General features: G+C 51.7%; 1 protein-coding gene across 2 annotated transcripts in view; it reads left to right on the top strand.

Annotated features, from left to right (window-relative positions):
• LOC130325821 (splicing factor U2AF 35 kDa subunit-like protein) overlaps positions 1-23,280 on the top strand; it is a 50,432-nt gene that overhangs the window by 2,895 nt on the left and 24,257 nt on the right. Inside the window, exons 2-5 of one of the 2 annotated variants that reach the window (XM_056553326.1) lie at positions 9,865-9,952; positions 17,247-17,313; positions 17,668-17,717; positions 18,243-18,341. In XM_056553326.1, the coding sequence (XP_056409301.1) occupies positions 9,865-9,952; positions 17,247-17,313; positions 17,668-17,717; positions 18,243-18,341 (304 nt within the window). The remainder of the gene's footprint in view (positions 1-9,864; positions 9,953-17,246; positions 17,314-17,667; positions 17,718-18,242; positions 18,342-23,280) is intronic. The other variant, XM_056553327.1, reaches the window with a different exon arrangement.

Here is a 23,280-nt window from a genome sequence, read left to right as displayed (position 1 = left end):
AATGAGAGGAGGAGGAGGATGGGGGTTATACCGAATGAGAGGAGGAGGAGGATGGGGGTTATACCGAATGAGAGGAGGAGGAGGATGGGGGTTATACTGAATGAGAGGAGGAGGAGGATGGGGGTTATACTGAATGAGAGGAGGAGGAGGATGGGGGTTATACTGAATGAGAGGAGGAGGAGGATGGGGGTTCTACTGAATGGGAGGAGGAGGAGGATGGGGGTTCTACTGAATGGGAGGAGGAGGAGGATGGGGGCTATACTGAATGAGAGGAGGAGGAGGATGGGGGCTATACTGAATGAGAGGAGGAGGAGGAGGAGGAGGATGGGGGTTATACTGAATGAGAGGAGGAGGAGGATGGGGGTTATACTGAATGAGAGGAGGAGGATGGGGGTTATACTGAATGAGAGGAGGAGGATGGGGGTTATACTGAATGAGAGGAGGAGGATGGGGGTTATACTGAATGAGAGGAGGAGGATGGGGGTTATACTGAATGAGAGGAGGAGGATGGGGGTTATACTGAATGAGAGGAGGAGGATGGGGGTTATACTGAATGAGAGGAGGAGGAGGAGGATGGGGGTTATACTGAATGAGAGGAGGAGGAGGATGGGGGTTATACTGAATGAGAGGAGGAGGAGGATGGGGGTTATACTGAATGAGAGGCGGAGGAGGATGGGGGTTATACTGAATGAGAGGCGGAGGAGGATGGGGGTTCTACTGAATGAGAGGAGGAGGAGGATGGGGGTTATACTGAATGAGAGGAGGAGGAGGATGGGGGGTTATACTGAATGAGAGGAGGAGGAGGAGGATGGGGGTTCTACTGAATGAGAGGAGGAGGATGGGGGTTCTACTGAATGAGAGGAGGAGGAGGAGGATGGGGGTTATACTGAATGAGAGGAGGAGGAGGAGGATGGAGGTTATACTGAATGAGAGGAGGAGGAGGAGGATGGGGGTTATACTGAATGAGAGGAGGAGGAGGAGGATGGGGGTTATACTGAATGAGAGGAGGAGGAGGATGGGGGTTCTACTGAATGAGAGGAGGAGGAGGAGGATGGGGGTTCTACTGAATGAGAGGAGGAGGAGGAGGAGGAGGATGGGGGTTCTACTGAATGAGAGGAGGAGGAGGAGGAGGATGGGGGTTCTACTGAATGAGAGGAGGAGGAGGAGGATGGGGGTTCTACTGAATGAGAGGAGGAGGATGGGGGTTCTACTGAATGAGAGGAGGAGGAGGAGGATGGGGGTTCTACTGAATGAGAGGAGGAGGAGGAGGATGGGGGTTCTACTGAATGAGAGGAGGAGGAGGAGGATGGGGGTTCTACTGAATGAGAGGAGGAGGAGGAGGATGGGGGTTATACTGAATGAGAGGAGGAGGAGGAGGATGGGGGTTATACTGAATGAGAGGCGGAGGAGGATGGGGGTTATACTGAATGAGAGGAGGAGGAGGATGGGGGTTCTACTGAATGAGAGGAGGAGGAGGAGGATGGGGGTTCTACTGAATGAGAGGAGGAGGAGGATGGGGGTTCTACTGAATGAGAGGAGGAGGAGGATGGGGGTTCTACTGAATGAGAGGAGGAGGAGGATGGGGGTTATACTGAATGAGAGGAGGAGGAGGATGGGGGTTCTACTGAATGAGAGGAGGAGGAGGAGGATGGGGGTTCTACTGAATGAGAGGAGGAGGATGGGGGTTCTACTGAATGAGAGGAGGAGGAGGAGGATGGGGGTTATACTGAATGAGAGGAGGAGGAGGAGGATGGGGGTTATACTGAATGAGAGGAGGAGGAGGAGGATGGGGGTTATACTGAATGAGAGGAGGAGGAGGAGGATGGGGGTTATACTGAATGAGAGGAGGAGGAGGAGGATGGGGGTTATACTGAATGAGAGGAGGAGGAGGAGGATGGGGGTTATACTGAATGAGAGGAGGAGGAGGAGGAGGAGGAGGATGGGGGTTCTACTGAATGAGAGGAGGAGGAGGAGGAGGATGGGGGTTCTACTGAATGAGAGGAGGAGGAGGAGGATGGGGGTTCTACTGAATGAGAGGAGGAGGAGGAGGAGGATGGGGGTTCTACTGAATGAGAGGAGGAGGAGGAGGAGGATGGGGGTTCTACTGAATGAGAGGAGGAGGAGGAGGAGGATGGGGGTTCTACTGAATGAGAGGAGGAGGAGGAGGAGGATGGGGGTTCTACTGAATGAGAGGAGGAGGAGGAGGAGGATGGGGGTTCTACTGAATGAGAGGAGGAGGAGGAGGAGGATGGGGGTTCTACTGAATGAGAGGAGGAGGAGGAGGAGGATGGGGGTTCTACTGAATGAGAGGAGGAGGAGGAGGATGGGGGTTCTACTGAATGAGAGGAGGAGGAGGAGGATGGGGGTTCTACTGAATGAGAGGAGGAGGATGGGGGTTATACTGAATGAGTGGAGGAGGATGATGGGGGTTATACTGAACGAGAGGATGAGGAGGATGGGGGTTATACTGAACGAGAGGATGAGGAGGATGGGGGTTATACTGAACGAGAGGATGAGGAGGATGGGGGTTATACTGAACGAGAGGAGGAGGAGGATGGGGGTTATACTGAACGAGAGGAGGAGGAGGATGGGGGTTATACTGAATGAGAGGAGGAGGAGGATGGGGGTTATACTGAATGAGAGGAGGAGGAGGAGGATGGGGGTTCTACTGAATGAGAGGAGGAGGATGGGGGTTATACTGAATGAGTGGAGGAGGATGATGGGGGTTATACTGAACGAGAGGATGAGGAGGATGGGGGTTATACTGAACGAGAGGAGGAGGAGGATGGGGGTTCTACTGAATGAGAGGAGGAGGATGGGGGTTATACTGAATGAGAGGAGGAGGAGGATGGGGGTTATACTGAATGAGAGTAGGAGGAGGATGGGGGTTATACTGAATGAGAGGAGGAGGAGGAGGATGGGGGTTATACTGAATGAGAGGAGGAGGAGGAGGAGGATGGGGGTTATACTGAATGAGAGGAGGAGGAGGAGGAGGATGGGGGTTATACTGAATGAGAGGAGGAGGAGGAGGATGGGGGTTATACTGAATGAGAGGAGGAGGAGGAGGATGGGGGTTATACTGAATGAGAGGAGGAGGAGGAGGATGGGGGTTATACTGAATGAGAGGAGGAGGATGGGGGTTATACTGAATGAGAGGAGGAGGAGGAGGATGGGGGTTATACTGAATGAGAGGAGGAGGAGGAGGAGGATGGGGGTTATACTGAATGGGAGGAGGAGGAGGAGGATGGGGGTTATACTGAATGAGAGGAGGAGGAGGATGGGGGTTCTACTGAATGAGAGGAGGAGGAGGATGGGGGCTATACTGAATGAGAGGAGGAGGAGGAGGAGGATGGGGGTTATACTGAATGAGAGGAGGAGGAGGAGGATGGGGGTTCTACTGAATGAGAGGAGGAGGAGGAGGATGGGGGTTCTACTGAATGGGAGGAGGAGGAGGATGGGGGCTATACTGAATGAGAGGAGGAGGAGGATGGGGGTTATACTGAATGAGAGGAGGAGGATGGGGGTTATACTGAATGAGAGGAGGAGGATGGGGGTTATACTGAATGAGAGGAGGAGGATGGGGGTTATACTGAATGAGAGGAGGAGGATGGGGGTTATACTGAATGAGAGGAGGAGGAGGATGGGGGTTATACTGAATGAGAGGAGGAGGAGGATGGGGGTTATACTGAATGAGAGGAGGAGGAGGATGGGGGTTATACTGAATGAGAGGAGGAGGAGGATGGGGGTTATACTGAATGAGAGGAGGAGGAGGATGGGGGTTATACTGAATGAGAGGAGGAGGAGGATGGGGGTTATACTGAATGAGAGGAGGAGGAGGATGGGGGTTATACTGAATGAGAGGAGGAGGAGGATGGGGGTTATACTGAATGAGAGGAGGAGGAGGATGGGGGTTATACTGAATGAGAGGAGGAGGAGGATGGGGGTTATACTGAATGAGAGGAGGAGGAGGATGGGGGTTATACCGAATGAGAGGAGGAGGAGGAGGATGGGGGTTATACCGAATGAGAGGAGGAGGAGGAGGATGGGGGTTATACTGAATGAGAGGAGGAGGAGGATGGGGGTTATACTGAATGAGAGGAGGAGGAGGATGGGGGTTATACTGAATGAGAGGAGGAGGAGGATGGGGGTTATACTGAATGAGAGGAGGAGGAGGATGGGGGTTATACTGAATGAGAGGAGGAGGAGGATGGGGGTTATACTGAATGAGAGGAGGAGGAGGATGGGGGTTATACTGAATGAGAGGAGGAGGAGGAGGATGGGGGTTATACTGAATGAGAGGAGGAGGAGGAGGATGGGGGTTATACTGAATGAGAGGAGGAGGAGGAGGATGGGGGTTATACTGAATGAGAGGAGGAGGAGGAGGATGGGGGTTATACTGAATGAGAGGAGGAGGAGGAGGATGGGGGTTATACTGAATGAGAGGAGGAGGAGGAGGATGGGGGTTATACTGAATGAGAGGAGGAGGAGGAGGATGGGGGTTATACTGAATGAGAGGAGGAGGAGGAGGATGGGGGTTATACTGAATGAGAGGAGGAGGAGGAGGATGGGGGTTCTACTGAATGAGAGGAGGAGGAGGAGGATGGGGGTTCTACTGAATGAGAGGAGGAGGAGGAGGATGGGGGTTCTACTGAATGAGAGGAGGAGGAGGATGGGGGCTATACTGAATGAGAGGAGGAGGAGGATGGGGGCTATACTGAATGAGAGGAGGAGGAGGAGGATGGGGGTTCTACTGAATGAGAGGAGGAGGAGGAGGAGGATGGGGGTTCTACTGAATGAGAGGAGGAGGAGGATGGGGGTTATACTGAATGAGAGGAGGAGGAGGATGGGGGTTCTACTGAATGAGAGGAGGAGGAGGAGGATGGGGGTTCTACTGAATGAGAGGAGGAGGAGGATGGGGGTTCTACTGAATGGGAGGAGGAGGAGGATGGGGGCTATACTGAATTAGAGGAGGAGGAGGATGGGGGTTATACTGAATGAGAGGAGGAGGATGGGGGTTATACTGAATGAGAGGAGGAGGATGGGGGTTATACTGAATGAGAGGAGGAGGATGGGGGTTATACTGAATGAGAGGCGGAGGAGGATGGGGGTTATACTGAATGAGAGGCGGAGGAGGATGGGGGTTATACTGAATGAGAGGCGGAGGAGGATGGGGGTTATACTGAATGAGAGGAGGAGGAGGATGGGGGTTATACTGAATGAGAGGAGGAGGAGGATGGGGGTTATACTGAATGAGAGGAGGAGGAGGATGGGGGTTATACTGAATGAGAGGAGGAGGAGGATGGGGGTTATACTGAATGAGAGGAGGAGGAGGAGGATGGGGGTTATACTGAATGAGAGGAGGAGGAGGATGGGGGTTATACTGAATGAGAGGAGGAGGAGGAGGATGGGGGTTATACTGAATGAGAGGAGGAGGAGGATGGGGGTTATACTGAATGAGAGGAGGAGGTGGATGGGGGTTATACTGAATGAGAGGAGGAGGAGGATGGGGGTTATACTGAATGAGAGGAGGAGGAGGATGGGGGTTATACTGAATGAGAGGAGGAGGAGGATGGGGGTTATACTGAATGAGAGGAGGAGGAGGATGGGGGTTCTACTGAATGAGAGGAGGAGGAGGATGGGGGTTCTACTGAATGAGAGGAGGAGGAGGATGGGGGTTCTACTGAATGAGAGGAGGAGGAGGAGGATGGGGGTTCTACTGAATGAGAGGAGGAGGAGGAGGATGGGGGTTATACTGAATGAGAGGAGGAGGAGGAGGATGGGGGTTATACTGAATGAGAGGAGGAGGAGGAGGATGGGGGTTATACTGAATGAGAGGAGGAGGAGGAGGATGGGGGTTATACTGAATGAGAGGAGGAGGAGGATGGGGGTTATACTGAATGAGAGGAGGAGGAGGAGGAGGAGGATGGGGGTTATACTGAATGAGAGGAGGAGGAGGAGGAGGATGGGGGTTATACTGAATGAGAGGAGGAGGAGGAGGAGGAGGATGGGGGTTATACTGAATGAGAGGAGGAGGAGGAGGAGGAGGATGGGGGTTATACTGAATGACAGGAGGAGGAGGAGGATGGGGGTTATACTGAATGAGAGGAGGAGGAGGAGGATGGGGGTTATACTGAATGAGAGGAGGAGGAGGAGGAGGATGGGGGTTATACTGAATGAGAGGAGGAGGAGGAGGATGGGGGTTATACTGAATGAGAGGAGGAGGATGGGGGTTATACTGAATGAGAGGAGGAGGAGGATGGGGGTTATACTGAATGAGAGGAGGAGGAGGATGGGGTTATACTGAATGAGAGGAGGAGGAGGAGGATGGGGGTTATACTGAATGAGAGGAGGAGGAGGAGGATGGGGGTTATACTGAATGAGAGGAGGAGGAGGAGGATGGGGGTTATACTGAATGAGAGGAGGAGGAGGAGGAGGATGGGGGTTATACTGAATGAGAGGAGGAGGAGGAGGAGGATGGGGGTTATACTGAATGAGAGGAGGAGGAGGAGGATGGGGGTTATACTGAATGAGAGGAGGAGGAGGAGGATGGGGGTTATACTGAATGAGAGGAGGAGGAGGATGGGGGTTATACTGAATGAGAGGAGGAGGAGGATGGGGGTTATACTGAATGAGAGGCGGAGGAGGATGGGGGTTATACTGAATGAGAGGCGGAGGAGGATGGGGGTTATACTGAATGAGGAGGAGGAGGATGGGGGTTATACTGAATGAGAGGAGGAGGAGGATGGGGGTTATACTGAATGAGAGGAGGAGGAGGATGGGGGTTATACTGAATGAGAGGCGGAGGAGGATGGGGGTTATACTGAATGAGAGGAGGAGGAGGATGATGGGGGTTATACTGAATGAGAGGAGGATGGGGGTTATACTGAATGAGAGGAGGAGGAGGATGGGGGTTATACCGAATGAGAGGAGGAGGAGGATGATGGGGGTTATACCGAATGAGAGGAGGATGGGGGTTATACCGAATGAGAGGAGGATGGGGGTTATACCGAATGAGAGGAGGAGGAGGATGGGGGTTATACCGAATGAGAGAAGGAGGAGGATGGGGGTTATACCGAATGAGAGGAGGAGGAGGATGGGGGTTATACCGATTGAGAGGAGGAGGAGGAGGATGGGGGTTATACTGAATGAGAGGAAGAGGAGGATGGGGGTTATACTGAATGAGAGGAGGAGGAGGAGGATGGGGGTTATACTGAATGGGAGGAGGAGGAGGAGGAGGATGGGGGTTATACTGAATGAGAGGAGGAGGAGGATGGGGGTTATACTGAATGGTAGTACTGGAGATGTGATCTGTGGTGGTCTCGGTATTATTGATGGTAGTACAGGTGATGTGATCTGTGGTGGTCTCGGTATTATTGATGGTAGTACTGGAGATGTGATCTGTGGTGGTCTCGATATTATTGATGGTAGTACTGGAGATGTGATCTGTGGTGGTCTCGGTATTATTGATGGTAGTACTGGAGATGTGATCTGTGATGGTCCTGGTAGTACAGGTGATGTGATCTGTGGTGGTCTCGGTATTATTGATGGTAGTACTGGAGATGTGATCTGTGGTGGTCTCTGTATTATTGATGGTAGTACTGGAGATGTGATCTGTGGTGGTCTCTGTATTATTGATGGTAGTACTGGAGATGTGATCTGTGATGGTCTCGGTATTATTGATGGTAGTACAGGAGATGGGATCTGGGGTGGTCTCGGTATTATTGATGGTAGTACAGGAGATGGGATCTGGGGTGGTCTCGGTATTATTGATGGTAGTACAGGTGATGTGATCTGTGGTGGTCTCGGTATTATAGATGGTAGTACAGGAGATGTGATCTGTGGTGGTCTCGGTATTATAGATGGTAGTACAGGAGATGGGATCTGTGGTGGTCTCGGTATTATAGATGGTAGTACAGGAGATGGGATCTGTGGTGGTCTCGGTATTATAGATGGTAGTACAGGAGATGGGATCTGTGGTGGTCTCGGTATTATAGATGGTAGTACAGGAGATGTGATCTGTGGTGGTCTCGGTATTATTGATGGTAGTGCAGGAGATGGGATCTGTGGTGGTCTCGGTATTATAGGTGGTAGTACAGGAGATGGGATCTGGGGTGGTCTCGGTATTATAGGTGGTAGTACAGGAGATGGGATCTGTGGTGGTCTCGGTATTATTGATGGTAGTACTGGAGATGTGATCTGTGGTGGTCTCGGTATTATTGATGGTAGTACTGGAGGTGTGATCTGTTGTGGTCTCGATATTATTGATGGTAGTACTGGAGATGTGATCTATGGTAGTACAGGTGATGGGATCTGTGGTGGTCTCTGTATTATTGATGGTAGTACTGGAGATGTGATCTGTGATGGTCCTGGTAGTACAGGAGATGTGATCTGTGGTGGTCTCGGTATTATTGATGGTAGTGCAGGAGATGTGATCTGGGGTGGTCTCGGTATTATAGGTGGTAGTACAGGAGATGTGATCTGGGGTGGTGTCGGTATTATAGGTGGTAGTACAGGAGATGGGATCTGGGGTGGTCTCGGTATTATAGATGGTAGTACAGGTGATGGGATCTGTGTGGTCTCGGTATTATAGATGGTAGTACTGGAGATGTGATCTGTGGTGGTCTCGGTATTATTGATGGTAGTACTGGAGATGTGATCTGTGTGGTCTCGGTATTATAGATGGTAGTACAGGTGATGGGATCTGTGTGGTCTCGATATTATTGATGGTAGTACTGGAGATGTGATCTGTGGTGGTCTCGGTATTATTGATGGTAGTACTGGAGATGTGATCTGTGGTGGTCTCGATATTATTGATGGTAGTACAGGTGATGTGATCTGTGGTGGTCTCGGTATTATTGATGGTAGTACTGGAGATGTGATCTGTGGTGGTCTCGGTATTATTGATGGTAGTACTGGAGATGTGATCTGTGATGGTCTCGGTATTATAGATGGTAGTACAGGAGATGTGATCTGGGGTGGTCTCGGTATTATAGGTGGTAGTACAGGAGATGTGATCTGGGGTGGTCTCTGTATTATTGATGGTAGTACTGGAGATGTGATCTGTGGTGGTCTCGATATTATTGATGGTAGTACAGGTGATGGGATCTGTGGTGGTCTCTGTATTATTGATGGTAGTACTGGAGATGGGATCTGTGATGGTCTCGGTATTATAGATGGTAGTACAGGAGATGTGATCTGGGGTGGTCTCGGTATTATAGGTGGTAGTACAGGAGATGTGATCTGGGGTGGTCTCTGTATTATTGATGGTAGTACTGGAGATGTGATCTGTGGTGGTCTCGATATTATTGATGGTAGTACAGGTGATGTGATCTGTGGTGGTCTCTGTATTATTGATGGTAGTACTGGAGATGTGATCTGTGATGGTCTCGGTATTATAGATGGTAGTACAGGAGATGTGATCTGTGATGGTCTCGGTATTATAGGTGGTAGTACAGGAGATGTGATCTGGGGTGGTCTCTGTATTATTGATGGTAGTACTGGAGATGTGATCTGTGGTGGTCTCGATATTATTGATGGTAGTACAGGTGATGGGATCTGTGGTGGTCTCGATATTATTGATGGTAGTACAGGTGATGGGATCTGTGGTGGTCTCGGTATTATTGATGGTAGTACTGGAGATGTGATCTGTGGTGGTCTCGATATTATTGATGGTAGTACTGGAGATGTGATCTGTGATGGTCCTGGTAGTACAGGAGATGGGATCTGTGGTGGTCCTGGTAGTACAGGTGATGGTGGTCTTCATGTCTTACAGGTGCTGCTGGTGACCTCTTGTCTCGGTGAATCGCTCGCCCCTTAGTGTAGAGTTTAGTCTGTATTTATAACAGGGACCTGTTTTCTCCTCAGGGTTAACTGCTCCTTTTACTTTAAGATTGGGGCGTGTCGCCATGGAGACCGATGCTCCCGACTTCACAACAAGCCCACATTCAGCCAGGTAAGTACGCCCCATGTGTTTGGTTATTAGGGGATTCATTCCGAGATGTCATTAAGCCTATAGGGTGGTGAGAGCCATTGCATGCTCCTAATACATGACCCCATGTACATGATGCCTCATCCCGAGGTCTTGGCCTCACTATGATCAGAATTGGGACGTCATGGGGTCCCGGCCTCACTATGATCAGAATTGGGACGTCATGGGGTGCCGGCCTCACTATTGATCAGAATTGGGACGTCATGGGGTCCCGGCCTCACTATAGATCAGTATTGGGACGTTGTGGGGTCCCGGCCTCACTATAGATCAGTATTGGGACGTTGTGGGGTCCCGGCCTCACTGTAGATCAGGATTGGGACGTCTTGGGGTCCCAAACTCGCTATAGATCAGGATTGGGACGTTGTGGGGTCCCGGCCTCACTGTAGATCAGGATTGGGATGTCATGGGGTCCCGGCCTCACTGTAGATCAGGATGGGGATGTCATGGGGTTCCGGCCTCACTGTAGATCAGGATTGGGACGTCGTGGGGTCCCGGCCTCACTATTGATCAGAATTGGGACGTCGTGGGGTCCCGGCCTCACTGTAGATCAGAATTGGGACGTCGTGGGGTCCCGGCCTCACTGTAGATCAGAATTGGGACGTCGTGGGGGCCCGGCCTCACTGTAGATCAGGATTGGGGCATCATGGGGTTCCGGCCTCACTGTAGATCAGGATTGGGACGTTGTGGGGTCCCGGCCTCACTGTAGATCAGGATTGGGACGTCGTGGGGTCCCGGCCTCACTGTAGATCAGGATTGGGACGTCGTGGGGTCCCGGCCTCACTGTAGATCAGGATTGGGACGTCATGGGTCCCGGCCTCACTGTAGATCAGGATTGGGACGTCGTGGGGTCCCGGCCTCACTATTGATCAGAATTGGGACGTCGTGGGGTCCCGGCCTCACTGTAGATCAGGATTGGGACGTCGTGGGGTCCCGGCCTCACTTTAGATCAGGATTGGGACGTCATGGGGTCCCGGCCTCACTGTAGATCCGGATTGGGACGTCATGGGGTCCCGGACTCACTATAGATCAGGATTGGGACGTCGTGGGGTCCCGGCCTCACTGTAGATCAGGATTGGGACGTCATGGGGTCCCGGCCTCACTGTAGATCAGGATTGGGACGTCATGGGGTCCCGGCCTCACTGTAGATCAGGATTGGGACGTTGTGGGGTCCCGGACTCGCTGTAGATCAGGATTGGGACGTCATGGGGTCCCGGCCTCACTGTAGATCAGGATTGGGGCATCATGGGGTTCCGGCCTCACTGTAGATCAGGATTGGGACGTTGTGGGGTCCCGGCCTCACTGTAGATCAGGATTGGGACGTCGTGGGGTCCCGGCCTCACTGTAGATCAGGATTGGGATGTCATGGGGTCCCGGCCTCACTATAGATCAGGATTGGGATGTCATGGGGTCCCGGCCTCACTATAGATCAGGATTGGGACGTCATGGGGTCCCGGCCTCACTATAGATCAGGATTGGGACGTCATGGGGTCCCGGCCTCACTGTAGATCAGGATTGGGACGTCATGGCGTCCCGGCCTCACTGTAGATCAGGATTGGGACGTCGTGGGGTCCCGGCCTCACTGTAGATCAGGATTGGGACGTCATGGGGTCCCGGCCTCACTGTAGATCAGGATTGGGACGTCGTGGGGTCCCGGCCTCACTGTAGATCAGGATTGGGATGTCATGGGGTCCCGGCCTCACTATAGATCAGGATTGGGATGTCATGGGGTCCCGGCCTCACTATAGATCAGGATTGGGATGTCATGGGGTCCCGGCCTCACTATAGATCAGTATTGGGACGTTATTATGTCTCATATTATTCATCACCAGAACAGTTTAAAAACCTTTTTTCTCTATCGGCTCCATTGGGGGACACAGACCATGGGTGTATGCTGCCGTCACTAGGAGGCTCGACACTATGGCAACAAGAAAAGTCGGCTCCTCCCAACAGGGTATACCCGCCACAGGCACCTGAGGTAATCCGTTTTAGCTTAGTGTCTAAGGAGGTGGACATGGTCTGGAATTCTCAAGACCAGGTCTTAGGTTTTATTATTTTCCTAGATTAGGGATGTGTTAGTTTTCTTTCCTGTTTTCAGGTGGGGACTCAGGAACTGCGGCTCACTGTTTCCCCATTGCGATTGAGGGGGCACAAACATTGCTATTAACCCCCTCTCGCCAACAGTCAGCGCCTGGGGTTGTACCTCATGGGTCCGTGTCTCCCTATCTCCCTGCTCGCCTCGCTCGCACATGGTAGCCCGGCGTGATGCAGGTGACAAAAGGCTGACTGAAAGCTTCATAGAAGACTCCATTAGGTAAGTTCTTCTGACTGAGGTGAGTATTTTTCTCTTTCTCCCTTAGGTGCAGATTTGCAACCTCTGGAGACCCTCAGTTTTTGGCCCACCTTTCTCAGGGTCTAATGGGGCTGGCCTGGACAGGGGGTCTCTTTATTACTGGGATGAGCAGTGGCATTTTGGATGGGGCACAGCTTACTTCACATTTCATTCATACAGATGTGGGTGTATTACTTTAAGCGGCTGACAGCCGTGGCGTTCTTCTATGCGGGCGCACGGAGTGCCGGCTTACTCTCACTTTCGGCAGCAGGCTGCTTCCGGCGGCGTCTCGCCCGCTCAGTTCCCCGTGAACGCATATGTGAATGACGTGCGCTCGGGGCAAGGAGCGGGCGCCATTACTGTGTTTCTTGTTGAAATTTTGGCAGCTGGGGCGCTTTAGCTCCGCTCACCCAGGCCGCCGGAGCTTCTAGGGGCGTGAAATGACCACCAACAGCACTGTGTGCGCGATTATGGTGGCAGGGGCCAATCAGAAGTGCCCCTGCTTCTGGCACGCCCCTCTCTTGCTATTGGCCGGCACTTCTCCCTTCTCTATATACACTAGAGCGGAGTTCTCACAGCAGCTGCCCTGGGGACACAGACTTGGGTGAGAGAGTTCTTTTTTCACTATGTCCGTGACCAGAACTGTTCCTCCCTCTAAAAAGACAACTGGAGTGTTAGTTTCCCATTTTGTCTGTAAATGCTGTAATTCCAAAATGCCCGGTTCTGCTGAACCCACTTACTCTGCCTGCTCCACTGCTCCCCAAGACCCCCCTGCTATTCTACCCCGGTTGTCTTCCAGACCCGGTGGGTTCGGCCGCCCCTCCAGCCTGGGTCCTCTCCCTCCCCCAGTCTATATCAGACTTGGCTCAGGTCTTCCGTTATTTGGTGACTGCATTGGAGTGGCCCTCCGGAGGGTCCCGCTCTCCCCCCATACTGACGATCTCGCAGCGTCATAGGGGTGTTTTTCATCTGACTCATCTCCCGGACGTGGTGCACTCATTGGTCTCGGCCATAAGAGACACCTTGCATCTAGAGGACCAGGAACTTCGGACGTGGCTCCAGAAGTTCCTTTTATTGTGCCCAACCTTCAGGGCTGCCTTACCTCGTTCCCATTCACCCGGAGACTTGTGGATGAGGTTTCTGATTCAGCTTCTGACTCAGAGGACTGCACGGATATGCCTGATGTGGTGTACTCATTGGTTTCGGCCATAAGAGACACCTTCCATCTAAAGGACCCAGGAACTTCGGACGTGGCTCGAGAAGTCTCCTTTTTTCGTGCCCGACCGGCACCCAAGACCTTCAGCTCTCACGCTGAATTTTACGCCCTGCTGGTATCCCCATGGAGGCACCCTGACAAGAAGTTTCAGGAAACGAAGAAGGTTCAAGCGTGGTATCCCTTCGCCAAGGACCTCATTGCTCGGTGGACCTCCTCTCCAACTGTGGATCTGCCCATCTCCCGCCTCTCTAAGGCGCCTACCTGGCCGTTGACTGATGCGGCTGCCTTCAAGGATCCAGCGGACATGAAGGTGGAGACTCTGGCAAACTTTGCCTTTGAGACAGCAGGATCTTCCTGCTTTTGCTTCAGCCTGGGAGTCAAGGGCCCTTTCAGTATGGTCTCCCGTCTCCGCCAGGGTAGTCTTCAAGATCCCTCTGGAGGATTTATTTCATCTAGCTCTCCAATGCTCCGCAGCTGGAGATTTTCTGTGTTCTGCTTCCATGCGCAGCCACTGTGCTGCCTTTGCCACAAGCTACCTGGTAGCCACCTTCCCTCCATGTGGCTTAAAGCCTGGAATGTGGACGCCGCCTTTAGGAAGTGAGGCGATGGGCAGAAAAGAGTTCATTACCTCTGGATAAGGCTCACAGAACCACTTTCCATCGAAAGTCCTCCTTCGGGTTCTGCGGGCCTTTGGTGCCACCAAAGGGTACCAACAAAGGGTCCAGTGGGGGCGCCTTCAGGGGAAGAGGGCTCCTTCCTTCCGGACCTGTCCCTCCCGGAGGTTGGCTATTCGTTCCGGACGTTTTGTGGCCCCATCAGACACCCGTAGGCCTTCCTCGGTCTGAAGGGTCGCCCCCACCCGCCGACCTTTCTCGGTGGTTGGTCGCCTCTTACTCTTCTGGGATGCCTGGACCATGCACATTCGGGATCCAGCTCCTTTTTTATCAAGGGAGTAATTGTCCCGGTTCCTTCAGGGGAACGTTTGAGGTTTGTTCCAACCTCTTTGTGGTCCCCAAGAAAGGCGTTTCTGTTTTCCCAATCTTGGTTCTCGAATATCTCAGCCAGCATCTTCTGCTTTCCCATCCCGAATGGAGTCTCTCCATTCGGTGTTGGCGTCCCTGGTTCATGGGGAATTTTCGCTCCTCGGTGGACATCAAGGATGCCTGCCTCTACATCTCATTGTTCCTGTCATCAGCAGTACCTCCGCTTTGCAGTCCCGGACGGTCATTTTCTATTGTGGCTCTCCATTTCGGTCTGACCACTTCTCTGCGGACCTTTACCAAAGTCCTGGCGCCTGTGATAGCCCTTTTACAGACAACAGTTGTTTTCGTGATTCCTTACTTGGATGACCTCCTGATCAGAGTTCCAGCCAGGGCCCAGATCCTGGAGAGTCTTAGTCTCAACCTCCAGATCTTGTCTCACTTCGGTTGGATGGTCAATTGGGACAAGTCCAACCGCTCTCCTGGGGCTCCAGTTCGACGTGGCCTCTGCCCGCTTTGACTCCGCCGACCAATCGCTGACTCTCTTATCAAGAGTCCGATGACTACGGCACCCTGCTCCAGTTTCCATTCGCTTTTGCATGGTTGTCCTGGGTCGGTTAGCGGCAGCCGTGGAGGCCGTGCCATTTGCCCAGTTTCATCACCGACCTCTTCAACTGGTGATTCTCTTCCGGTTGGACGGGTCTCCATTGTCTCTCGACCGTAAGATCTTTCTCTCTCCACAGTCTTGTTGGTCCCTTCTATGGTGGCTTCGTTTCCCCCCTGCTTTTTCGGGGGCGCTCCTTCCTGCCCCTCCCTGCCAGTCTGTCGGGCTGGGGAGGTGTTTTCAAGGACCGGCCAGCCTGGGGCCTTGGTCCCTCGAGAAGCCCTTTTCCCCTTCAACATGTTGGGGCCAAGGGCAATCCTTTCTTTGCTTGCTTCTTGGGAAATTCCCTTCTGGGCGGAACTCAGGTTTCAGCGCTCTTCATTCAGGGCGTCTCTGGGATGTGGTCTTTCTCAGCCGATCCTCAGCCATCTAAGGCGGGTGGTCCCTACATCCGGAGGTGTTTGCAGTGATCTGCAACCTCTGGGGCGCTCCAGGTGTGTACCTCTGCACGTCCCGCCACAACCAAGCGTTCCTCTCTCTTGGTCGGGCTTTGCCCTACCTTATCTGTTTGTTGGTCGGGCTTTGCCCTACCTTATCTGTTTCCTCCCCTTTCTCTCTTTTCAGGGTCCTGGGGAAATTCACAGCAGAGGGCATTCCCGCCATTCTCGTGGCCCCGGCGGGCGTGATACGTCGTTGTGGTCAGGCTCCTGAACTACTTACCTCTGCACCTTCCCTATCGTTCAGACCTCCTATATCAGGTCTCCTGTGCCACCCCTATTTGCCGTCTCTGCTTTTGACGGCGTGGCGGTTGAGACAGCGGTTCTGAGGACCTCTTCTCTTCCCAAGTGGTTAGCACCATGCTGAAGGCTTACAAGCCTTCCTCTGCAAAGATTTACCACCATACCTGGCAGTCTTATTTCTGTTGGTGTGAAACTCAGCCTTTTTCTCCGGTCGTGGTTGGCTTTCAGCTCCCTTAGGGGTCAAAGTTCGGCTGTTACCATTATTTTTCAACGTTCTCTGGCGTTCAATTATCGTGTCCGAAACCTAGTTCAGGGAGTGGCACAAGCTGCCCCTCCTTATCAGTCCCCCTTTTTCCCTTGGGACTTGCACTGGGTCTTAGATGCCCTGCAAGGCCCCCTTTTGAACCTCTCAGGGACATTTCTCTTCGCCTCCTTCCCCAGAAGGTGGCGTTCCTTATTGCTCTTCCCTCTGTTAAAAGGGTGTCAGAGCTGGCAGCTCTCTCCTGCCGTTCTCCCTTCCTGGTTGTATACCAGGACAAGTTGTTTTGTTTTCCGTCCAGGTCAGTCCTTCGTACCGGATTATGGTTTTGGCTTTTTCATCTGAATGAGAACATCGTCCTTTTGTCCGGCCCCTTCTCATCCTTGGAAGCGTTTGTTCCACAACCTGTTGTGGTCGTTGGACAAGACAACCGTTTTGGGAGCTTACCGCTGCAAGGGGAAGATCCCACCCTTCAGGGTTTTGGCTCATTCCACCCGTTTTCGGGGCATCCTGGGCCCTCTGCTACGTGGGTTCGACCTTGAAGTTCTGTAAGGCATCCGCGTGGTCATCTTTGTACACTTTCTCAAGGTGCTACCAGATTCATACCTTCGCATCAGTTGATGCTACTCTGGGCTGTAAGATGTTGCAGATGGCGGTGGTCCCACCGCCCACCTGTCTGATTCCTTACCCACTCAAGGGACTGCTTTGGTACGTCCCATGGTCTGTCTCCCCCAATGGAGCTGATAGAGAAAAGGAGATTTTTTTATGCTTACTGTAAAATCTCTTTCTCGACGGATCCATTGGGGGACCCAGCTCCCACCCTTTTTTCTGGTGTTCCTATTTCAGTTATCTGTCAGAGGGTGTGTTCAGTTTCCTTTTCTTCTGGTTGCTCCCACAGTTTGTGGTTTTTTCTTGACCTGTCGGTCTTCTCCTATTGCTCTGGGACTAAAACTGATTGCCTCAGGTGCCTGTGGGCGGGTGTACCCTGCTGGGAGGAGCCGACTTTTCTTGTTGCCATAGTGTTGAGCCTCCTAGTGACTGCAGCATATACCCATGGTCTGTGTCCCCCAATGGATCCTTCGAGAGAGAGATTTTATGGTAAGCATAAAAAAACTCTTTTTCTATTACAGACGATCGCTTTGCTTAATATCTACCGAAATCCTCAGAATTCCTCACAGTCGGCAGACGGTTTGCGCTGTAAGTGACCCCTGTCCATTACCCTTCTCCCCCCCCCCTCCCCATGTCTTCTGTTCTGTACATTACCCCCCCCATGTCTTCTGTTCTGTACATTACCCCCCCTTGTCTTCTGCCCCATACATCAGTTAGTTACCCCCTTGTCTTCTGCCCCGTACATCAGTTAGTTACCCCTTGTCTTCTGCCCCATACATCAGTTAGTTACCCCCTTGTCTTCTGCCCCATACATCAGTTAGTTACCCCCTTGTCTTCTGCCCCATACATCAGTTAGTTACCCCCTTGTCTTCTGCCCCGTACATCAGTTAGTTACCCCTTGTCTTCTGCCCTGTGCCCCTGTGATGATTGTCTCTTCCTTAGGTGCGGTCAGTGATGTGGAGATGCAGGAACACTACGACGAGTTCTTTGAGGTAAGAAGCTGTAGAGACTTATCAGTTTGGCGCCAGTCCTGGTGTATAGGGATGTCATTGTTCGCTCTGCGGTGACATCAGACGCTCACACACGGAGATTTGATCTGACTATTTAACAATAAACGGTAAATATAGATCGGGCATAGGAAAGACAACGCCACTTTCTCCCAGAAAGTGATAATAGGAATCTTAGCAGAGAATCTTGTGCTTGGGTGTGTGGCCCCTGGGTGATCCCTCATTCTGTAACACTCAGGTGAGAGACTGCACAAGACTGATGTAAAAGCTGAGAGAATCTTTAAATGAGAAGCCCGTCCTCAGAGTAAAAAGGGTCCGCAGCCCCTTGAGGTACCCCCAGAGACACCTAGTCCACTGAAGGTCCTCCACTGTTCTGGACCAGAAATATATTAATAATAGCTGCAGAATGCCGCTGGTAAAAGCTCCGCCAAACACGTCCACACTGAACACGGTGCAAGTGCGTTTGTATTGAGGGTCGTTCTGGGCTCATTGTTTTTCATGTTCCTGCAGGAAGTCTTCACAGAGATGGAGGAGAAGTACGGAGAAGTGGAAGAGATGAATGTCTGTGATAACCTGGGAGACCATTTAGTGGGGAACGTGTATGTGAAGGTAAGGGCATAGACGTGGTGTGTAATACTGCCCCCTCACCACCAGGGCTGAGATAATAATACTGCGCCCTCACCACCAGGGCTGAGAGAATAATACTGTGCCCTCACCACAAGGACTGAGATAATAATACTGCGCCCTCACCACCAGGGCTGAGAGAATAATACTGTGCCTTCACCACTAGTACTGAGATAGTAATACTGCACCATCACCACCAGGGCTGAGCGAGTAATACTGTGCTCTCACCACCAGTGTTGAGATAATAATACTGCGCTCTCACCTCCAAGACTGAGAGAGTAATACTGCGCCCTCACCACCAGGACTGTGATAATAATACTGCGCCCTCACCACCAGGACTGAGATAGGAATACTGCGCCCTAACCACCAGGACTGTGATAGGAATACTGCGCCCTCACCACCAGGACTGTGATAGTAATACTGCGCTTTCACCACCAGGGCTGAGAGTAATACTGCGCTCTCACCACCAGGGCTGAGATAATAATACTGTGCCCTCACGACCAAGAGTGAGAGAGTAATACTGCGCTCTCATCACCAGGGCTGAGAGAGTAATACTACGCCCTCACCACCAGGGCTGAGATAATAATACTGCGCTCTCACCACCACGAGTGAGAGAGTAATACTGCGCCCTCACCACCAGGGCTGAGAGTAATACTACGCCCTCACCACCAGGGCTGAGATAATAATACTGCGCCCTCACCACCAGGGCTGAGATAATAATACTGCGCCCTCACCACCACGAGTGAGAGAGTAATACTGCGCTCTCGCCACCAGGGCTGATAGAGTAATACTGTGCCCTTACCACCAGGGCTGAGATAATACTCCGCCCTGACCACCAAGGCTGAGAGAGTAATACTGCGCCCTCACCACCACGACTGAGAGAGTAATACTGCGCTCTCACCACCAGGACTGAGATAATAGTACTGCGCCCTCACCACCAGGACTGAGATAGTAATACTGCACCCTCACCACCAGGACTGAGATAGGAATACTGCGCCCTCACCACCAGGACTGTGATAGTAATACTGCGCCCTCACCACCAGGACTGAGATAGGAATACTGCGCCCTCACCACCAGGACTGAGATAGGAATACTGCGCCCTCACCACCAGGACTGTGATAGTAATACTGCGCCCTCACCACCAGGACTGAGATAGGAATACTGCGCCCTCACCACCAGGACTGTGATAGTAATACTGCGCCCTCACCACCAGGACTGAGATAGGAATACTGCGCCCTCACCACCAGGACTGTGATAGTAATACTGCGCCCTCACCACCAGGACTGAGATAGTAATACTGCGCCCTCACCACCAGGACTGTGATAGTAATACTGCGCCCTCACCACCAGGACTGAGATAGTAATACTGCGCCCTCACCACCAGGACTGAGATAGGAATACTGCGCCCTCGCCACCAGGACTGTGATAGTAATACTGCGCCCTCGCCACCAGGACTGTGATAGTAATACTGCGCCCTCACCACCAGGACTGTGATAATAATACTGCGCCCTCACCACCAGGACTGTGATAATAATACTGCGCCCTCACCACCAGGACTGTGATAGTAATACTGCGCCCTCGCCACCAGGTCTGTGATAGTAATACTGCGCCCTCACCACCAGGACTGAGATAGGAATACTGCGCCCTCACCACCAGGACTCTGATAGTAATACTGCGCCCTCACCACCAGGACTGTGATAATAATACTGCGCCCTCACCACCAGGACTGTGATAATAATACTGCGCCCTCACCACCAGGACTGTGATAATAATACTGCGCCCTCACCACCAGGACTGTGATAATAATACTGCGCTCTCGCCACCAGGACTGTGATAATAATACTGCGCCCTCACCACCAGGACTGTGATAATAATACTGCGCCCTCACCACCAGGACTGTGATAATAATACTGCGCCCTCACCACCAGGACTGTGATAAGAATACTGCGCCCTCACCACCAGGACTGTGATAAGAATACTGCGCCCTCACCACCAGGACTGTGATAAGAATACTGCGCCCTCACCACCAGGACTGTGATAATAATACTGCGCCCTCACCACCAGGACTGTGATAATAATACTGCGCCCTCACCACCAGGACTGTGATAATAATACTGCGCCCTCACCACCAGGACTGTGATAGTAATACTGCGCCCTCACCACCAGGACTGTGATAATAATACTGCGCCCTCACCACCAGGACTGTGATAGTAATACTGCGCCCTCACCACCAGGACTGTGATAGTAATACTGCGCCCTCACCACCAGGACTGTGATAGTAATACTGCGCCCTCACCACCAGGACTGTGATAGTAATACTGCGCCCTCACCACCAGGACTGTGATAGTAATACTGCGCCCTCACCACCAGGACTGTGATAATAATACTGTGCCCTCACCACCAGGACTGTGATAGTAATACTGCGCCCTCACCACCAGGACTGTGATAATAATACTGCGCCCTCACCACCAGGACTGTGATAATAATACTGCGCCCTCACCACCAGGACTGTGATAATAATACTGCGCCCTCACCACCAGGACTGTGATAATAATACTGCGCCCTCACCACCAGGACTGAGATAGGAATACTGCGCCCTCACCACCAGGACTGTGATAATAATACTGTGCCCTCACCACCAGGACTGTGATAGTAATACTGCGCCCTCACCACCAGGACTGTGATAATAATACTGCGCCCTCACCACCAGGACTGTGATAATAATACTGCGCCCTCACCACCAGGACTGTGATAATAATGCTGCGCCCTCACCACCAGGACTGAGATAGGAATACTGCGCCCTCGCCACCAGGACTGTGATAATAATACTGCGCCCTCACCACCAGGACTGTGATAATAATACTGCGCCCTCACCACCAGGACTGTGATAATAATACTGCGCCCTCGCCACCAGGACTGTGATAGTAATACTGCGCCCTCACCACCAGGACTGTGATAATAATACTGCGCCCTCACCACCAGGACTGTGATAATAATACTGCGCCCTCACCACCAGGACTGTGATAATAATACTGCGCCCTCACCACCAGGACTGTGATAATAATACTGCGCCCTCACCACCAGGACTGTGATAATAATACTGCGCCCTCACTGGCTGGAGATATTTCAATTAAACTTGTTACTATAGGGGAAGATTTATCAAAACTGGTCAAGAGGAAAAGTTGCTGAGTTGCCCATAGCAACCAATCAGATCGCTTCTTTTATTTTCCAGATGCCTTTTTCAGAAATGAAAGAAGTGACCTGATTGGTTGCTCTGGACAAGATAAATCTCCCCCATAGAGTTTAGGGTAATATAGAGGGATGTTCCGATACCAAGTTACTTGAATAATTCTATTTCACCATGACGTCTGTCCGGGGGCAGAATATATCTAGAAATCCTGGGCAGTCTAGGAGTAACAGAAGATGTACTGGAAGTCCCATGTAAGTCTAAGGCACTTCGGTACATCTCCCGATCTTACTCTTGGGCAGTGGAGATTGCCCAGGAGTTTTAAACATTCTGACGCAGGATCAAACATCATGGTGAAGTGATTTAAGTCTCTGCGAGGTAGGAGCAGAGTAATGGGGTAGAGAAGACATCCGGGGCATGACAGCAGTGCAGCCTATTCTGGGGCTTTAGGAGGCCAGAAAAGCTGGGTGGTAGGCAATATGCGAGCCATCCTACTTTCCCATTCTCCTGAACAGCTCCAATATGGCAACTATAGTGTCTAATAACGCCCTGGACAGCCGCTTTCGCTCCTAGGAGACACTAATTCACGCAGGATCAGGTACTTGGGGTTAAGGTGCTTTTACACTATAGATTTATCCGTTTATAATGACCCATTAACAAAACCATTAAAAACGACCGTTAGAAAATCCCATTATAGTCTATGGCAGTGTTTCCCAACCAGGGTGCCTCCAGATGTTGCAAAACTACAACTCCCAGCATGCCTGGACAGCCAAAGGCTGTCCAGGCATGCTGGGAGTTGTAGTTTTGCAACATCTGGAGGCACCCTGGTTGGGAAACACTGGTCTATGGGATTTTTACATTACCCGTTTTAACCCATCATATCCTGTTATTAATAACTGGCGTTATTTTGTGACGGGAGATAGAACGGAAGAAATAGCACATGCACTATTTCTCCTGTTACTTTCTCCGGTCACAAAATAACGTTCATTATTAATAACAGGATATGATGGGTTAAAACGGGTCATTAAAATGGATCTTTAATACTGAGAAATCTATAGTGTGAAATCGCCTTCCATCTCGATGGGGCAGTAGAGAGTAAATATAAGTGCTCAGGATCCACGGTGTACAGAGGATCCCACCTCTTCTCCATATTACAAATCCATCTGGCTCTGAGCCTTTCACTGCAGACCCCCCTCTCTCCTGATGTTTGGGGGGCCGCGCCTAATATCACCAAAGATATATAACCCGTAGGTAAGGGTACGTAATTAAACCTTGAACCCCAAAAAGAGAACCGTACCACAACAACAAGAAAGTAATAAGATTTCAAAGATAAACTTTATTAATGCACCACAATGAAAAAATAAAGTTAAACCAAAGGAGTAGAAACCATATACAAGCACCAGTAAACCTACAAGGATATAGGACTAAGTACATCAGAATATGAAAATACAATAAGAAAATGCCCAAGGAACAGGTAAGGTACATAAATGATACCTCCCAAAAGTACAAGATACCTCATTAATGGTGCCAGACCACACCTACACCTGAACCCCATATATACCGTATTTTTAGCCTAAAGTCTGTGTGCGTGTTATACGCCGATACACCCCCAGGAAAGGCAGGGGGAGAGAGGCCGTCGCTGCCCGCTTCTCTCCCCCTGCCTTTCCTGGGGTCTAGAGCCCTGCTGCCGGCCCTTCTCTCCCCCTGGCTATCGGCGCCGCTGCCCGTTCTGTCCCCC

The sequence above is a fragment of the Hyla sarda genome, unplaced genomic scaffold, assembly GCF_029499605.1.
Source record: "Hyla sarda isolate aHylSar1 unplaced genomic scaffold, aHylSar1.hap1 scaffold_276, whole genome shotgun sequence".
NCBI classification, from domain to species: Eukaryota; Metazoa; Chordata; class Amphibia; order Anura; family Hylidae; genus Hyla; species Hyla sarda.
This window is presented reverse-complemented; position numbering and strand designations above follow the sequence as displayed.